Source organism: Pogoniulus pusillus, chromosome 23, assembly GCF_015220805.1.
Source record: "Pogoniulus pusillus isolate bPogPus1 chromosome 23, bPogPus1.pri, whole genome shotgun sequence".
Classification (NCBI taxonomy): Eukaryota; Metazoa; Chordata; class Aves; order Piciformes; family Lybiidae; genus Pogoniulus; species Pogoniulus pusillus.
Window position 1 is genome coordinate 8,108,895 of NC_087286.1, and position 16,133 is coordinate 8,125,027.

The 16,133-nt window shown below is 48.3% G+C and overlaps 1 protein-coding gene across 16 annotated transcripts in view; it reads right to left on the bottom strand.

Annotated features, from left to right (window-relative positions):
- The window catches only part of KIAA1217 (KIAA1217 ortholog), a 501,320-nt gene that overhangs the window by 20,081 nt on the left and 465,106 nt on the right, over positions 1–16,133 (bottom strand). For 14 of the 16 annotated variants that reach the window (XM_064162493.1, XM_064162489.1, XM_064162494.1 and 11 more), the window contains 7 exons: positions 13,156–13,286; positions 12,781–12,928; positions 9,883–10,384; positions 8,728–8,908; positions 4,651–4,805; positions 3,914–4,060; positions 177–296 (listed from right to left, as the gene is read on the bottom strand). In XM_064162493.1, the coding sequence (XP_064018563.1) occupies positions 177–296; positions 3,914–4,060; positions 4,651–4,805; positions 8,728–8,908; positions 9,883–10,384; positions 12,781–12,928; positions 13,156–13,286 (1,384 nt within the window). The remainder of the gene's footprint in view (positions 1–176; positions 297–3,913; positions 4,061–4,650; positions 4,806–8,727; positions 8,909–9,882; positions 10,385–12,780; positions 12,929–13,155; positions 13,287–16,133) is intronic. The other 2 variants (XM_064162497.1, XM_064162498.1) reach the window with 1 other exon arrangement.

Consider the following 16,133-nt stretch of genomic DNA (forward strand, 5'->3'; position numbering starts at 1 on the left):
CATTGATAAAGGTTCTGTGTGAGTGTTTCTGAGCCATACTGGGATAAAGAGAAGGAAACCACTAGGCAGGGGTGGGCAGGGGTTAGAGAGAACAGGACACAAGAGATAAGATTAGTTTTGAAGGAAAGAAGGTTATGCCAAGACCAGGTGGCACAGTTACAAATGCCACTTGTTACCTTCTTTTCCTTGTGATGCATTAAAGTCCCAGGCCTTATGTCTTTAACATGTGTATCATTTCTGGACTGTTCAGCATGACTGTTTGAGTTTACATCCGTAAGAGGGCACTTCTGGAAAGCCTAGGAAATAAACACTGCAGGTTATCAGGAGACCAGGAGCTTTGGCACAGAAAGGTCTGGAGATGACCAACTACAAAAGGAGCATTTGTTGTTAACATTCACAGCTCACCAATGTTATCTGCAGGCTCATGAGATGATGGAGATTTGTAGACTACCAGACTAAAATGGGCATCCCTTCCAGTTTGCCATGACTCACTCTAACTCATCACAACGTTCCCTGAAGGGAGATGAGCTTCATTTCTGACAGAGGAGGAGGTGAAGTCACACAGAAGTGCTGCAAATACTCAGTTAGGAAGCCCATGAGAAATTTTGGGCTTGTGACAATAACTATTTCCTACTGGTTGATAATCATGGAAGTGATACATAACTACTTCTTCCCACACAAACTGCAGTTAAAAATGTGGACTTGGAAACTTGTCTTTGCCACAGTCTTCATTAAGGCTCTAGATGCTGAAAGTTCCAGCCTAGGGGACTGTGGACCACTGGCCTCCCATCGTGTGCACCTCAGAGCATGGCCAGGAGTTCTTAGCCCTTTACCTTGCTATCTTCTTTCCATTTCCTTTGGATCTCTCTCTCCATCCATCCTGCTCCCAGATCTGGAGAGGCTGAACCATCACTGCCACCACTGCAGAGTGCTGGCTGCAAGTATGCATCACTAGGATTTCTGCAGGCCTCTCCTGACATGGTTTGCCTTTGGTGAGATGTACAGGCAGGACACTCCTGCCAGCAGAGGAGTGAGGGGAAGAGTGCTTACAGGAGTCAAACACACTGCCACAGGAAAGAAGGTGATATTCTTACACCCTGTACTAAGGAAATGATTGAATTCCTGGCCACTCTCACGCCATTAATAGCTCTGATTACAAATAACAACCAGGCCTGTTCTTTGGATGCACTTTTCCTCATAGGTAGAGCATGGTTCATGCAAAATGAGGAAAGTCACAATATCCAACAAGTCCAGTGCAAATATTGGGGTGCAGAGCTGCCCCTGGCTTTCCTTTACACCCTACTTGCATGTGTTTATGGACCAGTGCACCTAAGGTGACAGGGAACAACCAGGAAAAGTAGTCTTGCTCCTCATGATAGCAGGCAGGGACTTGGCCCAGCTTACCCATCTGTGAGACCTGGGGGGTGATTTTGGGTGAAGTAGACCACCTACATAGGCATCCTCAAAGCTCTTCAGCCTTTAAGTGATGAAGGATCCACTGTTTTCCTTGGCACTTGGCTTATTCACCTCCTTTGTACCAGAAGAGCTGTAACTGTCCCAGTGCTGGTCATTATTAGGCCTTCTTTCTGCTCGATGGAAAGGTACTTCCCATGGGAGTGCCACCAGACTATACTCAAGACTCTTCTGAACCTCCACACCATTAACAGCCTTCTCATCAGAGGGACACACAGACACATAACCAATGCTGATCTCATTGATCCTGCACACAGAAGACAGGCTGAAAGAGTTGGGGCTCTTCAGTCTGGAGAGGAGAAGGCTCTGAGGAGGCCTTATTATGGCCTTACGGTATCTGAAGTGGGATATAGGAAAGCTGGGGAGGGACTTTTTAGGATGTCAGGTAGTGGCAGGAGTGGGGAGAATGGAGCAAAACTAGAAGTGGGCAGATTCAGACTGCATGTCAGGAGGATGTTCTTCACCATGAGGGTGCTGAGACACTGCAACAGGCTGCCCAAGGAGGCTGTGGAAGCCTCATCCCTGGAAGTTTGTAATGAGAGGCTGGATGTGGCTCTGAGCAACCTGCTCTAGTGTGAGGTGTCCCTGCCCACAGCAGGGGGGTTGGAACTGGATGATCTTTGAAGTCCCTTCCAGCGCTGACAATGCTGTGAAAACACCACCCAAAGCAGGCACTGACTTCATGGCAACAGCCCTGGCTTGGGAGCTCCTGTCGACTTGGGGCTGCAGCTCCTGTCCCTTTCCAAGCCAGGCAACTGTGGTCTGGCCCATATCTTGTTTTTCATGTGGGCTTTCTATTTCAGTGACTGCATGATGATCACCAAGTGACTGCTCTCATACTCCACTAGTCTGAATTGGCTGATTTAGACCGCAAGGATTTTAAATGCTTTCCAGAGAGTGACACTGTAGCCTGATCCCAAGGAGACCTGACTATCAGCATCTACATCGAGAGCAGCATTTTCAGAGCCAGTCAGCTCCCAATCATTCTGTGACAGGGATTTTTTGTATACTCTGTGGTGCCAAAGTTTTACCAGAATGTTGGATCATGTGTGATCAAGTTATCTACAGTAATTAGGTATGCAATTCCCTTTCAGCAGCCACATCTGCTGTAACCTGATCAAAGAGTGTTGTTGGGTTGACAGGTGTGTGCTCACGAGCAGAACTGTTTACCTCTGTTCTTCACTGCTGAATCATCTCCCCTACTTCCCATTACTCTGCCTGTGACTGATACCAGACTAATGAGCCTGTAGCTCCAGGATCAAGCAGCCTGCCTTTTCTAACCCATGACACTCTATCAACCTTCTAAAACACACCTGGGGTTTTGGTATGGGGTTAGAATGAGCATTGCTTGTCCCCAGAGCATCATTTAAGCACTCACTGCCTGTTGAGCTACCATGGCTATTTCTCCTCCCTAGCCCTCCTCAGCCCCCTTTTCCAGACCTTAACCTTCTTTTGATTGGTAGCAGCTGCAAGGCAGCCAAGTTGCTTTCCTAGAGACAGGAGATGATGAGACAGTTTCAGTGTCCCCAGTTCATTAGCCATTATCACACAAATGGGATATGGGCAGGCCACTGCTCTTGATACAAACCACATTGACTGAAGCACTCATGGATGAGAGCTGCACTCATCACACTTAACAGTTACTGCTCCACATCCGCATCTCCTGTGCTACAGATGCTCCCTGGGCAGCATCAAACCCACCTTTTGGCAGGTAGACAACAGGGACCATCTCCCATGGTGACAGTGCTCTGAAACAGCCTAACATCAGAGGTTACAGCCACTTCAGCTGATCCACATCTCCTTTCCTTGTGGGCATGGAAGACGACAGAAGGTGCCCACTGGAAGATGGAAACCCCTGATGATGGCTGCAACAGTTGGCTTTTAGCACAGCATCGCTACCACTGAACTACATCAGCCTGTGTGTGCTACCAAGTGAAGGACCAGCATGAGGGCATAACTTCTGTGCCACTGGCACAACATGTGCCAGTCACATCAGAGGAAGCAGGAAATGTTTCAGTGTTCAAACACTGCAGGAAACACTGAGCCACAGCACGGAACAAGTGAGCACCACCTGCCAGGAGCAGACCCCCCACAAGATGAACACAAATGACAAGCACCCAGCGTCATGGCAGGCTGCTAAGTGAGGAATGGTAGGCCAGGGACATCCACACCAAATGTACACCAGTATTTCACTTGTCCTGTCTGAACGTGTAAGATTCTCCAGTAGCAACCACTGCATCCTCAGCCACTCCCTCAGCCCCAGGCCTCCTGAGCAAAATCTGGGTGGTGCCTGCAAAATGTGTACTGTAGAGTGCAACAAACGTGGACCTGGTGAGACTGGCAGGTCTATGTGCCTTCTTCTTGTGGGCCAAACATTGAGCTGAGGTCTTACAAGTGGTTATCTGGCAGTGGTGCCTGCATGTGCAAGCCAAAGGCATACCTGTAATTCAGCCATTATTTTATCTCCTTCCTCTTCCTCATCATCCTTTGCAGCTGATGCCACAGCATGCCCTGCGCTCCGAGGCAATGCCTGGTCCTCTTTGGAGGCTTTGGCTTGTGCTGCTTGCCCAGCATCTTCACTGCATTCCTACAAGCAGAAGGAAAAGCACAGACAGACAATAGAGTGGAGTCTTCCAGATGAAACAAACAGAGAAAAGTCAACACTGCAGCAGTTCCCTGGTTGCAAAGTCCCTCTTCCTAAGCAGACTGCCACCTGAAAAGCAGCCATGACAGCATGGCCAATGGTTAAAAACCTGCCCAACCAGGGGTTCCTTCCACTGCCTTCAGAGAAAGGAAAGGATGCCCCAAAAAACTCATCTGAAACATTTCTGTCAAAACACTCTCAAATCTTAGCTGACCTCCCCCATCTGTGCAAGGCATTTCTGGGTTGTGTTTTTTAATCTTCTTGCCACTCTAAACAAAAGCAGCCTGTGACTTGCCTCCTACATTGCTTAGGAGATAAGAGCACCAAGACTCCTGTCAACAGAACTGATTAAACCTTTCTGGTTCATTGGAACTAGCAGTGGTGCTTCCTGATAAATAGTTCCAGTAGCTCTCCAGGATGTAGCTCTGCCTCAACTTATTTTGTGGCTAACAGACTCAGCCCAACACTGGGAATGTTTCTTTGTGCCAGCCACTCAGCAACAGTCTGACTGCTTAGAGTCTGAATCATCCAACCTTGACAGCAGCAGCCTCTTTTCTGGCTGCATAGACGACCTCTCCTGATCTTGTGGTGGTGAGTCCTGACCCTGGCAGGTAACTGCGCCGTGGAGGTGGAGGAGGTGGAGACTTGGTCAGTCTGTCATTATCCTGTTCTCCATCAGGAACTTCTTCTGCAAGAAAACAGCAGCACAAATTAAGCATGGGTGAAGGAAGGGGGGGAAAAGTTTGCATCCCTGTCTCAATTGGAAAGGAGAAAATAAAGCATTAGAGGTCCAGAAGCATGTCTGGGATTCAAGTGGAACTGCTTGGAACCAAAGCAAGCAGGGTGGTTCTTGCTCAGAGAAACTGGGTCACTTCATCCAGAACTCTGCAGCAAAACTTCTGTCCTCCATGGCACTGTGGCTGCCCTTGGTGCACAGGTGTGATAGCAGGGCACACACTGGTACAGGAGCAGTAAGGTGCAGGCTCAGCTGGGTGCCTGCCCACCTATGGGGCCCTGGAGTCTCCTCTGCAAGCATGACTGCTAGCAAGGCACCGCACTGGGACCTGCTGCTTCTCAGAAAGGCTGGAGCAACCAGCACACGTTTCTGTTCCTGCCTGGAAGGTGCTGCTGGAAAGGTGCTAGGAGAGGAGCTGAAGAGCTTTGTCAGTCTCACAGTTGGACAAGGCCAATGATAAATTCAGGCAAAGGCTGAGGGGGAAGATACAAACACTGCTCTTAGAGGTGCCAGCCCTGCAGCTCAGTGCGGCAGCACTTGCAGCACTTATTTTCACTTGCCTTACTACCAAGCACTCCAGGAATGCACAGCTTGCCCTGGCATTCCCATATAAGAGCCCTGTATATATATATTTTGCTAATCCATGAAGATTGAAACACCAAGTACAACAACTGAGCAGAGCCAGCCCATGATTTCCCAGGAGATCAGTTTTCTCCAACTGGCATTCCCCTCCTGCGACACTTCCCCAGCCAGCTGCCCCTTGCCCAGTGCCACAGGACAGCAGTTTCTTCCCCAGAAGCAGCATTACCCTGCTTGTGAGCTCTGTTTTTCTGGCCAGAGGCTCAGCATGGCACATGGCAGCAGCCACCAGTTTCACAGTGCCGCTCAAAGTGCTTGCTTCCAAGGGCGAGGAACGACCTTCCTGCAGCTACTCGGTGTTACATAAACAGCTGGAATAAATATAACCCAGAGAGATAAAACCCCCTGCTTTTGGGATTACCCAGCTGTTTAGGGCTAAGTATTCCCTCTGGGCAAGGCATTGCATAACTGCCCACTCCTCAGCCTGTGTCAGGCTCTTTTGCTCTGCCAGCTGGCCCCTGAGACTGGATGGAGCCCTTGCCTGAGCCAGCCTCATCTTTGTTCCCTTCTTAGCTCAGATGTTCTCTGAAGCTGCCTTAAGCTTAAAGAAATGGTCTCTTGTATGCTCTCCCTCCCTGGTTACCTGGAATTCTCTGGCAGGACTGCAAGAAGAAGGAATTTCCAGATACATTTTGTGTTAGATTGGTCAACACAGTTCTTCGTGACATCAGATGCACTTCTACCAGCCTAAGGTAAGACCACAGGATCATAGAACTGTCTCAGCTGGAAAAGACCTCTAGATCATCGACTCCAACCATCAACCTAACACCACCGTGGCCACTAAACCACGTCCTGAAGTTCCATGTCTGTATGTTTTTTGAGTACCTTCAGGGCCATTGCCTCCACACCTCCCTGGGCAGCCTGTTCCAATGCCTGAGCACTCTCATAGGAAGGAAATCTTTCCTAACGTCCAACCTAACCCCAGCCTTGGCACAATTTCAGGCCATTTCCTCTTGTTCTATCATCTGATACTAGGGAGAAGAGACCAACTCCCACCTTACTATCAGATCAGTCCTCTGAGATGCTGGTTAGCAGGCTACAGTGTAGGGACTTGGCAAATCCTACTCCTTCCAAAAGGCTCAGCCCATCACCCACAAACTGGTAGCAGCTCTGGCTGCAAGAACATCAAAGTTTCTCCTCACATCTAGTAAGAGCAAGGCTGGATGACAGGCATGGCAGGCACAAAGACAGAATGATTTCTACCATCTTGTTCACATCAATGAGACATTTATCCATTTCCACCTCCAAAATGGGGAATGAACAAGAGAAACATAGGCAAGAGAAGTGGTCAATGAGTGTGGCAAGTGCCCAGGCCATGGAAGGTTAATCCCTCTCACATCCTTCAGCTGGATCCATTAAGGAGAGATTGCGATGGGTTTGCTCACAGTCAATGCAGTGACACTGAGCCAGACTTAAAAATACAAACCTGGATTTCTGTTTTCTGTATTAAACAAAGTCTCTTCTTTCCCCAGTTTAAATGGGAAGGGAAACAAACAACTCCAGAAGAGCACAACTGAGGAAAATACCTTTTTCTAATACATTTCCCCCCTGTGTCTGAGTTCTTCAAGCATACATAAAAAAGGAGGAGTGAAAGGACAAGTACAACTCACTGAGTCTGACACTACCCATGAACAAAACCTTCAGTTTATGACCCAAAAGGCTCAGCACTTCTGTGAGCAAAGTGGGAGTTGTTCATTGCCAGCTGTGCCACTGAACTGAAGCATTCCTCAGCACGCAGAGACTGGAATGAATTTCTCCCACCATTCAAATTCCTACCTGCACACACACACAAAAATTAAGTCCAACATGTCTTAAAAAGATGACAAAATACTAATGTCTGCCTTGAGGCAGCTTTTGTAGTCAGAGAAGCAAACTGTCTGTAACAGAAGTGACTGATCACTCTGCACTTGCAAAACCCAAGGCATTCTCACATGTGAAGGCACAGAGAGAAGGAGGAGACCAACTTCTAATCTACACCCTAGAGAAATTTACCCCTATTTTCCACTGAACAATCACAGAATGGTAGGAGTTGGAAAGGACCTCTGGAGCTCATCCAGTCCATCCCACTTGCCAGAGCAGGATCACCTAGAATCACAGGAATGCATCCTGGTGGCTTCTGAATAACTCCAGAGAAGGAGACTCCACAGCCTTTCTGGGAAGTCTGCTCCAGTGCTCTGCCACCCTCACAGGGAAAAAGACTTTCCTTATGTTCAAGTGAAACCTCCTCTGCACCAGCTTGCACCTACTGGAATGACTCCAGAGACAGACTCCACCACCTCCCTACGCAGCCTGTTCCAGTGCTCCACCACCTTCAAAGCAAACAAGCTCCTCTTTGTTTTCAGATGAACTTCCTATGTTCCACTTTGCAGCCACTACCTTTTGTCCTCCATATCTATCGCTTCCCCAGGACCTGTGGTGTAGCATCACAGGTCATTTTCAGACCTCTGAGGGTCTCATCCAAAACACTGGTTGCATTAGGGGGTCAGCAAGGAAGCTCATGATTGAATAGTCTGTCTTTCCACTTCATACAGGTTTGAGGATTCCTGTAAGTGGGTCTTATGTCATGCACAGAGCTTTTGCCTCAGCAGCCCTTCAGAAAGAAGCACTACTCCTTAAAGATCTGAAGTGGTGGAGAATCCCACAGGTCCATATTTAAACTTCAGTGGTTAGTTGCTCTAAATGGCAACATCTGACAGCTAATTTTTGCTGTGGCTTTTTCTAGTTTCAGCTTCTAATTGCTAGATCTCACCCTCAGGAAGCTTGAACTTCTTTTGATAACAAATATGGCTACAAAAAGAGCTTCTTTAGGTTTCTGATGGTAAGATTATTTGTGCTCTAACTCTTTGTGGCTCTTTCCAGAGCTCTTTGTAATGCTAAACTAAGCAAAAAGCTGAGCACAGTATCCTAAATGTAGGTATGGTATAGAAATACTCTCATCTCTGTCAAAAGCAAGGTGTGCTCTTGCTCACCTGCTCATGAGGAGTCTTCATTACCAGAAGACAAACTCACTCTCTCAGCTGCAATACAGAGAAATCCATGTTCAGCTGGTTACCCACACTGGGGCATCTGCAAAATGACTGCATCCTATCCACAGAACCTGCACTATTCCTCAGGGGCATACTCAGAGGTATTATCAGGAACACAGAAAGCTGTAAACTGAAACCACTCCAGACAGCAGCAAAAAGCACTTCTTTTCTCCAGCTTCTGTAGCACCATTTACTCCAACAAACCTTACCTGAGACTTCCAGCTTTTCCACTGCATCTCCTTTAGGCAGTGCTGCTGTCTGGGGAGGCATCTCCAGGTTAGGAATTGACTTCATTATATTGGCTTGGGCCTCTTCCAAGAGCTTTTCAAATTCCTTTCCATTATAGTGGTCGAGATTCTGTCTTTTCTCTTCCCATTTCTTCTCAGCTTTCTAGACAAAAGCAGTAAGACATCTCTTTATCTCTCTGATTTCTGTCATGGTGGCTTACTTTAGAAGACATCCATGTGTAAGCATCACAGCTCACCACAGACAGGGTAATTTTTCAGTTCTTGCCAGCAACTGGAGGAAGTGCATTGATAGTAATTGTACACTGGGTGTGACCCCACTGTGCTAGATACATAACAGACTGACAGTGACCACTGCTCTCTTAAGGACAGAGGCAAAATGTCAGTTTGGGTCACTCCTTACTGCTGGTTCAACAAGTGCATGTCTGCAGTAAGACATGAAAGCTCACTTGTGGGTTTTCTATGTGAAACCACTGCAACTTCACACTCCGTGGCCCTTACCTCTCCATAAAGAGGTATACAGACATTTAAGGAGTGACTGAAAATCACCTATGCAAGTGTGGCCAGCAGATCACAGTACTGTTCAAAAAGAAGGTATTCTAAACAAAAGACCTTTAATATTTATTCAAATGAAGGTTATTTTTAAAAGAGAGTTCACAGGGCCACAGGGATGGAAGTGACCTCTGGAAATCTGAGTCCAAGCCCCCTGCCAGAGCACAGCCATAATGTAGTAAAGGTCACACAAGTCCAGACAGGGCTTTAAAACCTCCAGAGAAGGAGACTCCACAACCTCCCTGGGCTGCCTGTTCCAGTGCTTTGTGACCCTTGCACTAAAGAAGTTCTTCCTCACATTGAGGTGGAACTTCCTGTGCTGTAGTTTACCTCCATTGCCCCTTCTGCTGTTGTGGGGCACAAGTGAACAGAGGCTGTCCCCTCCTTTTGGTTACCTGTTATTATCCTGTTGCATCTAAAACCAGAGGGTTCTGCAGAACTGCACAGTGTAGCAAGGGGTTAGCTACATGCAGCCCCAGGAGGCATGTGAAGAATCCCACCTGCAGTCTCCAAAGAGACTGGAGCTCAGAGCCAGAGAGGACAAGAGCTGAGCAGGCTACACCGTACCTCAATGGATACAGCTCGGCTCCTGGCACTTGCACTGTGGATTTCCTCAATGAGAAGACTTTGCATGGTGGTGCCATTGACAGAGACCTGTGGTGCTGGCATGGCTTGTGTAGGCTGGGATCCTGCTGGGGGCTCTTGCAGAGGGGCTGGTGGGGTGGCTGAGAGGTGGCCACCCGCAGGCCCACCTTCACTGTGGCTGGCTGCAGTGGGTGAGCCCTGGGCATGGTTGACCAGGGCTGATGAGTGCTGAGTCTGATGGATGACAACAGGAGAGCTCTGCACGTGATGGACTGTCATTGTGGAGAAGGGGATGACTTCTGACTTGACTGACGACACCTGGTTCTCTGACGCCACTGCAGTCGGGCTTTGCTGTGCGTGTCCCTGGGCGTGCTTGAGCTCCTCCTGGCTTTTCAGAGCATCAGCTGCACTGGCCTTTTCTGTGGTGGAGTACTGCACGGCTTGGGATGGATCCACACCCCTCAGCAGTCCTTCTGTAACGTGTCTGCCCAGCCAAATGGAACACAACAGCGTGGCACATGGTTAGCACACAGGCAACTCAGCACTAAGGAACAATAAACGTTTGGAAGGGAAAAGCATCTAGATGAAAAACATCAAAGTGGTGGCTCTCATCCTGATGCTCCCAGCTGTGAGATTTTGCAGCTTCCTGCTCACAGTTCTAGAGAGGCCATGCTAATTAGGATGGGGTTTGCCTTTTCAAACATTTATGAATCTTCAGGAGTGTACTGGCACTTTTGGACCAAATTCAAGGTCAGTCTTGAGGGACAGTAAGCAATGTGATCTAGCTAAAGATAGTGAGCAATGTGATCACTATCACATTGCTGGGAGCTTCAGCCTGGAGAGGAGGAGGCTCAGGGCAGACCTCACTGCTGTCTACAACTACCTGAAGGGAGCTTGCAGTCAGGTGGGGTTGGTCTCTTCTCCCAGGCAACCACTGACAGAACAAGAGGACACAGTCTCAAGCTGCACAAAGGCAGGTTTAGGCTGGATGCTGGGAAGAAGCTCTTCACATTGTGACTGGCCATTGGAATGGGCTGCCCATGGAGGAGGTGGAGTCCCCATCTCTGGAGGTGTTTAAAAAGGAGACTGGATGAGGCACTTGGTGCCATGGTTTAGCTAATTAGAGGGTGTTAGGTGATAGGTTGGATTTGATGATCTCGAAGGTCTTTCCAATCTGGTTCACTCTGTGGTATCTGTGCCCACTGCAGGGGGACAGGACTAGATGACCTCTAGAGGTCCCTCCCAACCCAGTGCATGCCATGAATCCATGAGTTACAATGGGCTGATTACAGAGGGGAGAATGGGAATCGGCCTAGCTGAACAAGATGTTTCTGGACCCTCAGCACAAAAAGCAGTAGTGACACAGACTGTGAGGCAGGGGGTTTGGCACATTACCAAAAGAAAGCCTTCAAGTGAGGCTTCACCATGGCTTTTGTCTGTCAAGAGTCCAGGGTAGGATGAGATGAGGATCTAAAGAGCTATTTCTGGCAGGTAGCTGTGAAGTGGCTGAGTGCAGCCACCAAGGGCCATCAGGTTTTCCATTAGTGACACAGACTTCACAAGGCTTAATACATCATTTCACTGCAAAAAATGGCTCTCGGTAAAACTCTGGCACGCATGGCTTATTGTGTTGGGTTTGGTTTGTTGGCTTTTTTTCCCTGAAGAGGTTAAGATAGGAAACAACTCGTCATGTTTAAGAAAAGGAAATGATCAAGAAAGGATATAGATGTTTATCTCCATGGAAAAATAAGTGATGGTTCCTAGGAAATCTGTTCCATAAACCACTTTACCCAGCTGCCAGAACTGGCAAATCCATTTTACATATGCTCCAGGATACATGGAAACAATGAGAAGCCTACGTTCCTTAGAATCATGCTAGCAACAATAGCTTTTATGACTTACATTTTCTGGTAACTGGAGTAGAATTGAGACCATCAGCACTGACAGCTTGGCCTGACTCACTGCTTTCCAGCAGGAACTGAATGCAATGCCTGTTGCCTCCTGTAAATCAGCAGTCATTTGCTGCTCATATATGCTGGCAAACACAGCTAAACACTGGCACTTAGTGGACATCAACTTCACCTAATACTTTAACTTTCTCTAACACATTTCCCTTGCAAAGGATAAAGAATTTGCAAGGGTTCACAGTACACTGGAAACTGTTTCTTTCAGAAGGTTTAGGCTTTCTTTATCCAGTTAGAATCTTTATGTCCTGGTTTTGAGGATGCATTTTCCAGGGTGCCAGCTTGGGTTGCTGTAAATGCCTGTGGTTGCTTAGCTCAGATATGGAACTGATACCATCCTGTAATCTTTCTCCTCCAGGTACTTCCCAAATCTGGAAGTGCTGAGTTCAGAGTGAGATTGTTTCAATCATAAGATCTTAACCAGTGGGGCTGTTGGTCTGAACAGAGTCACTGCACAGAGCACAAGAAAAGACAATTTGATTTCACAGGATTGTCAGGGTTGGAAGGGACCTCATCCAGTTCCAACCTCCCTGCCACAGGCAGGGACACCTCACACCAGATCAGGTTGCCCAGCATTAAAATCCTCCAGGAATGAAGCTTCCACCACCTCCCCAGGCAACCTGTTCCAGTGTCTCGCCATCCTCACGGTGAAGAACTTCTTCCTACCAACTCAGCTAAATCTCTCCTCCTCTAGCTTGGATCCATTCCCCCCAGCTCTATCACTACCTGACAACCTAAAAAGTCCCTCCCCAGCTGTCCCTCAAGAGAGCCCTGGGAAAGATCTATAAAACACTGCAAGCAAGTAGCATTGCTCAGGATTACCTAGGAAAAGGGCAAGAACCCCAAACCTGAAAGATGTATTCCAGGCCTGCTTGAGGCCATCTTTCAGTTTTGAAGAAGATAATGTGAGAGTCACCTCCTGAGCATGGTGAGGATGTCGGTCATGCTGCGCACGCGCTTCAGCAAGCTGTCCAGCTTGTGTGGCTCTTCCTTGAGGAACCTCACTGCTTCCACCTCAATCCTCAGGATTGCACGCATCTTGTTCTGCAGCATGGGGAACTCTCCTGCAAAGACAAGGGCTGTGAAGCTCAGTGCTAACGGGGAGGGGGGATGAATGTTAAAAGAGTTGAGTGGCTACCCCTCTCCAGGGCCCATGCAACAAACTCCTTAATCTCAATTTTAAATCCTTCTGGAAGTGAAAGTTACCTTTGCCCCCAGATCAAAGGCAAAACTGTTCTCAGCCACTGTGGTTAAAAGCAAATGGCCAAAAGTGGAAAGGAGCAGCACAAACCTTTCAAGGTGGCAACAGATTCTCCCACTTGGCGCAGAAGAAAGGCTCCATCTTCAACATCTTTCAGTGTAACTGTCTTGCTGGAAGCAGAGGAGTCCCTCTTCAGGTCTTCGACAAATGCCTCCAGCTCGCTGGAAAACAAAAAAAGGGAAGGTAAAAGGTCAGCAGGAACTTCAAATTACAACCAAATACATCTAAATGAATGGATTAGACTTAGGCAGAAAGCTCAACGGTGGCATCTTTGTGTCTGACACCTCAGGTTGAAGAAACAGCAGGGTAACATGAGAGGAGGTGATGGTGCTGCACACTCACAGTGTAGGAACAGGCTTGTAGCAAGCTTGAGGCACTGATCTGTGTATCAGGTTAGGGAGTGCAGAGCACATGGACCTCAGGGCAGCTGAGCTGCAAAGGGCAGGTGAGGTGGTGAAAGACACATAGCAGGCAGCCCTCTGGGGATGCAAGACTCAGCCTGACCAGTCCAATGCCTGACCACTCTTGCAGCAAAGAAAATTTTCCTATCTTCAACACAACCCTCTCCTGACACAGTTTCTGGGCATTTCCTCCTATTTTATCACTCGATACTAGGGAGAAGAGCCTGACTCCCCCCCCCACTGCCTTTCAGGTGTTCTGCACCTTGCATTTCCTCCTTGCTGACGGCGTGCAAAGGCATGCCCAGCTGTGACGCAAGGACCCAAAACCTGACACTACTGCCCCCTGACACAACCTTGCTGATTTGCCAGGACTTGCTGGACAGATGTAGAGTCCTGCTTACAGAAATAGCCAGAGTGGAACAGCAAGTGTGCAGCGTGCAGCTCTCACGCAGCATTTGGAGTCATAAATTAATCCCTTCAGGGTTTTTTTCCCCAGCGCTGCCATCCCGTTCTTCCTCTGGCTCCACCTGGTGCTTGCTCATCACCTTTCCCAATACTTTTTCCATATCTTCCATAAAATACACTTTTTTTCCCCTCAATTCTCCAGACTGGTAAACTTAATTTTTGTTTTGGGGGAAGCCATTATTTTTCCATTTAAAGTTCAGACCATACCTCTTTAGCTGGAAGCTTAAAGATTTCTCAACCACCACCACCACCCCAAAATTCATTATGCACAACTATACAAACACCCATGCAAATACCTTAAAGGCATCACCACTTGAATATTTATTCTAAAGGCTATCCACTTCTCTTAAAATGCCAAGTTTACTGAGAGCAATATCCTGAGAAACAATTTAATTGCATGGCAGAAAAGAATGCCAAAGCAAATTGGTTACTCATTTTAACCTCATTTTGGGCCTCATTTCCTGCATCTACTCAGGTTTAGCAATTGTTGTAAGAGAACCAAGATAAAGGCTTATTGACTGAAAAAAGAGAGACCTCATTGCTCTCTACTACCACTTGAAAGAAGGTTGGAGTTTGGCTCAGGCTCTTCATAGGAGGAAACGCCCTGAAATTGTGTCAGGGGAGATTTAGGTTGAAGATAGGATAATTTTCTTTGCTGTGAGAGTGGTAAAGCATTGGGCTGGTCCTGGGGAGGTGGTGGAGTCAGTGTCCCTGAAGGTATTCAAAACACATGTAGAGATGACACTTGGAGATATGGCTTAATGGCTGTGGTAGTGTTAGGTCAATGGTGGGACCCAGTGATCTTGAAGATCTTTTCCAAATGAAACAATGCTATGATTCTGTGAACTGCAAGTCTTGCTTTTCCCCATCAGGCACTAGGAGAGGATTCCCAGGGAGGTGATGAAGTCACCATCCCTGGAGCTGTTCAAGAAATGTGTGGACATGGCACTCCAGGTTAGGCCAACAGGAGGATTCTGTCTTAGAAATCTTTTCCAACTGAAACAACTCTATGATTCTATAGCTCCCTTGTATCAGCACAGCCACTGCTGCAAGAGAAATCCAGCAGAAAAAACTGCAGAAAATAATTCCTCTTCAGCCAGGTCACCTCCTAGAGCCATCACAGCAAACAGGTGACATGGAGAGGGAAAGAAAGGAGTAGGTGGCCAGTAAAAAAGAGATAATTGCTTGCAGAACCACTCCACATTTAGGCAAGTTGAAAGTGGTTACAGAGAACAATAAATGGCAATACAACAGTCCTGACACACAGAGAAACACAAATATCAGGACCTGAACACGAAGTGCACACATCAAAGAGCTCAGCTCAATTCAAAGCCTAAGAATTTGAGAAGCTGTAACTCAACCTTGAATAAGGAACCATAAGCTGCTTCCGAACGGGTCACAAACCAGGCGAGCCAGAGGATCGTCTTCCCGTTTTAAGCCCACATCTTTGTGCCTTGAGAGCTGGGGGAGACGCAGCTGCCAGCAGCGCCACAGACGTGGAGGCAGTTCCGCAGTGCGCCACACGGTGGCAGCAGGGGAATGCTTTTCACGGGGCTCCACCAGCGGCAGCGGCTGAGCTGCTGCGGGCACCTGCGACCTGCGCTTCGCTCCTGCGGGCACCTGCGACCTGCGCTGCGCTGCTGCGGGCACCTGCGACCTGCGCTTCCCTGCGGGCACCTGCGACCTGCGCTTCGCTGCTGCGGGCACCTGCGACCTGCGCTTCGCTGCTGCGGGCACCTGCGACCTGCGCTTCCCTGCGGGCACCTGCGACCTGCGCTTCGCTGCTGCGGGCACCTGCGACCTGCGCTTCGCTGCTGCGGGCACCTGCGACCTGCGCTCCTCTGCCTTCACAAGAGAGGCCACGGACACAGTCCGGAAAGGAGCTGGAAGAAGGATTCAGCTACAGCGCAAAGGCTCCTGCCCTCCAGGTGCTCTGCGCTCAGGCACATCCTCCCTGCTCGGACAGTGGCAGTCAGGCCGGGCAGCGAGGCTTTGGGAATCACAGAGTGTTCCCTTCCCTCTCCCTTCCGGAGACCAGCGCTGGAAAAGCATCTTCTCAGGGCTTTGTTACTCACCAGGCCACAACAAAACCCAAACAAACAAAAAAGGCAGCAACAACAACAACAAAAAAAAACAAACACA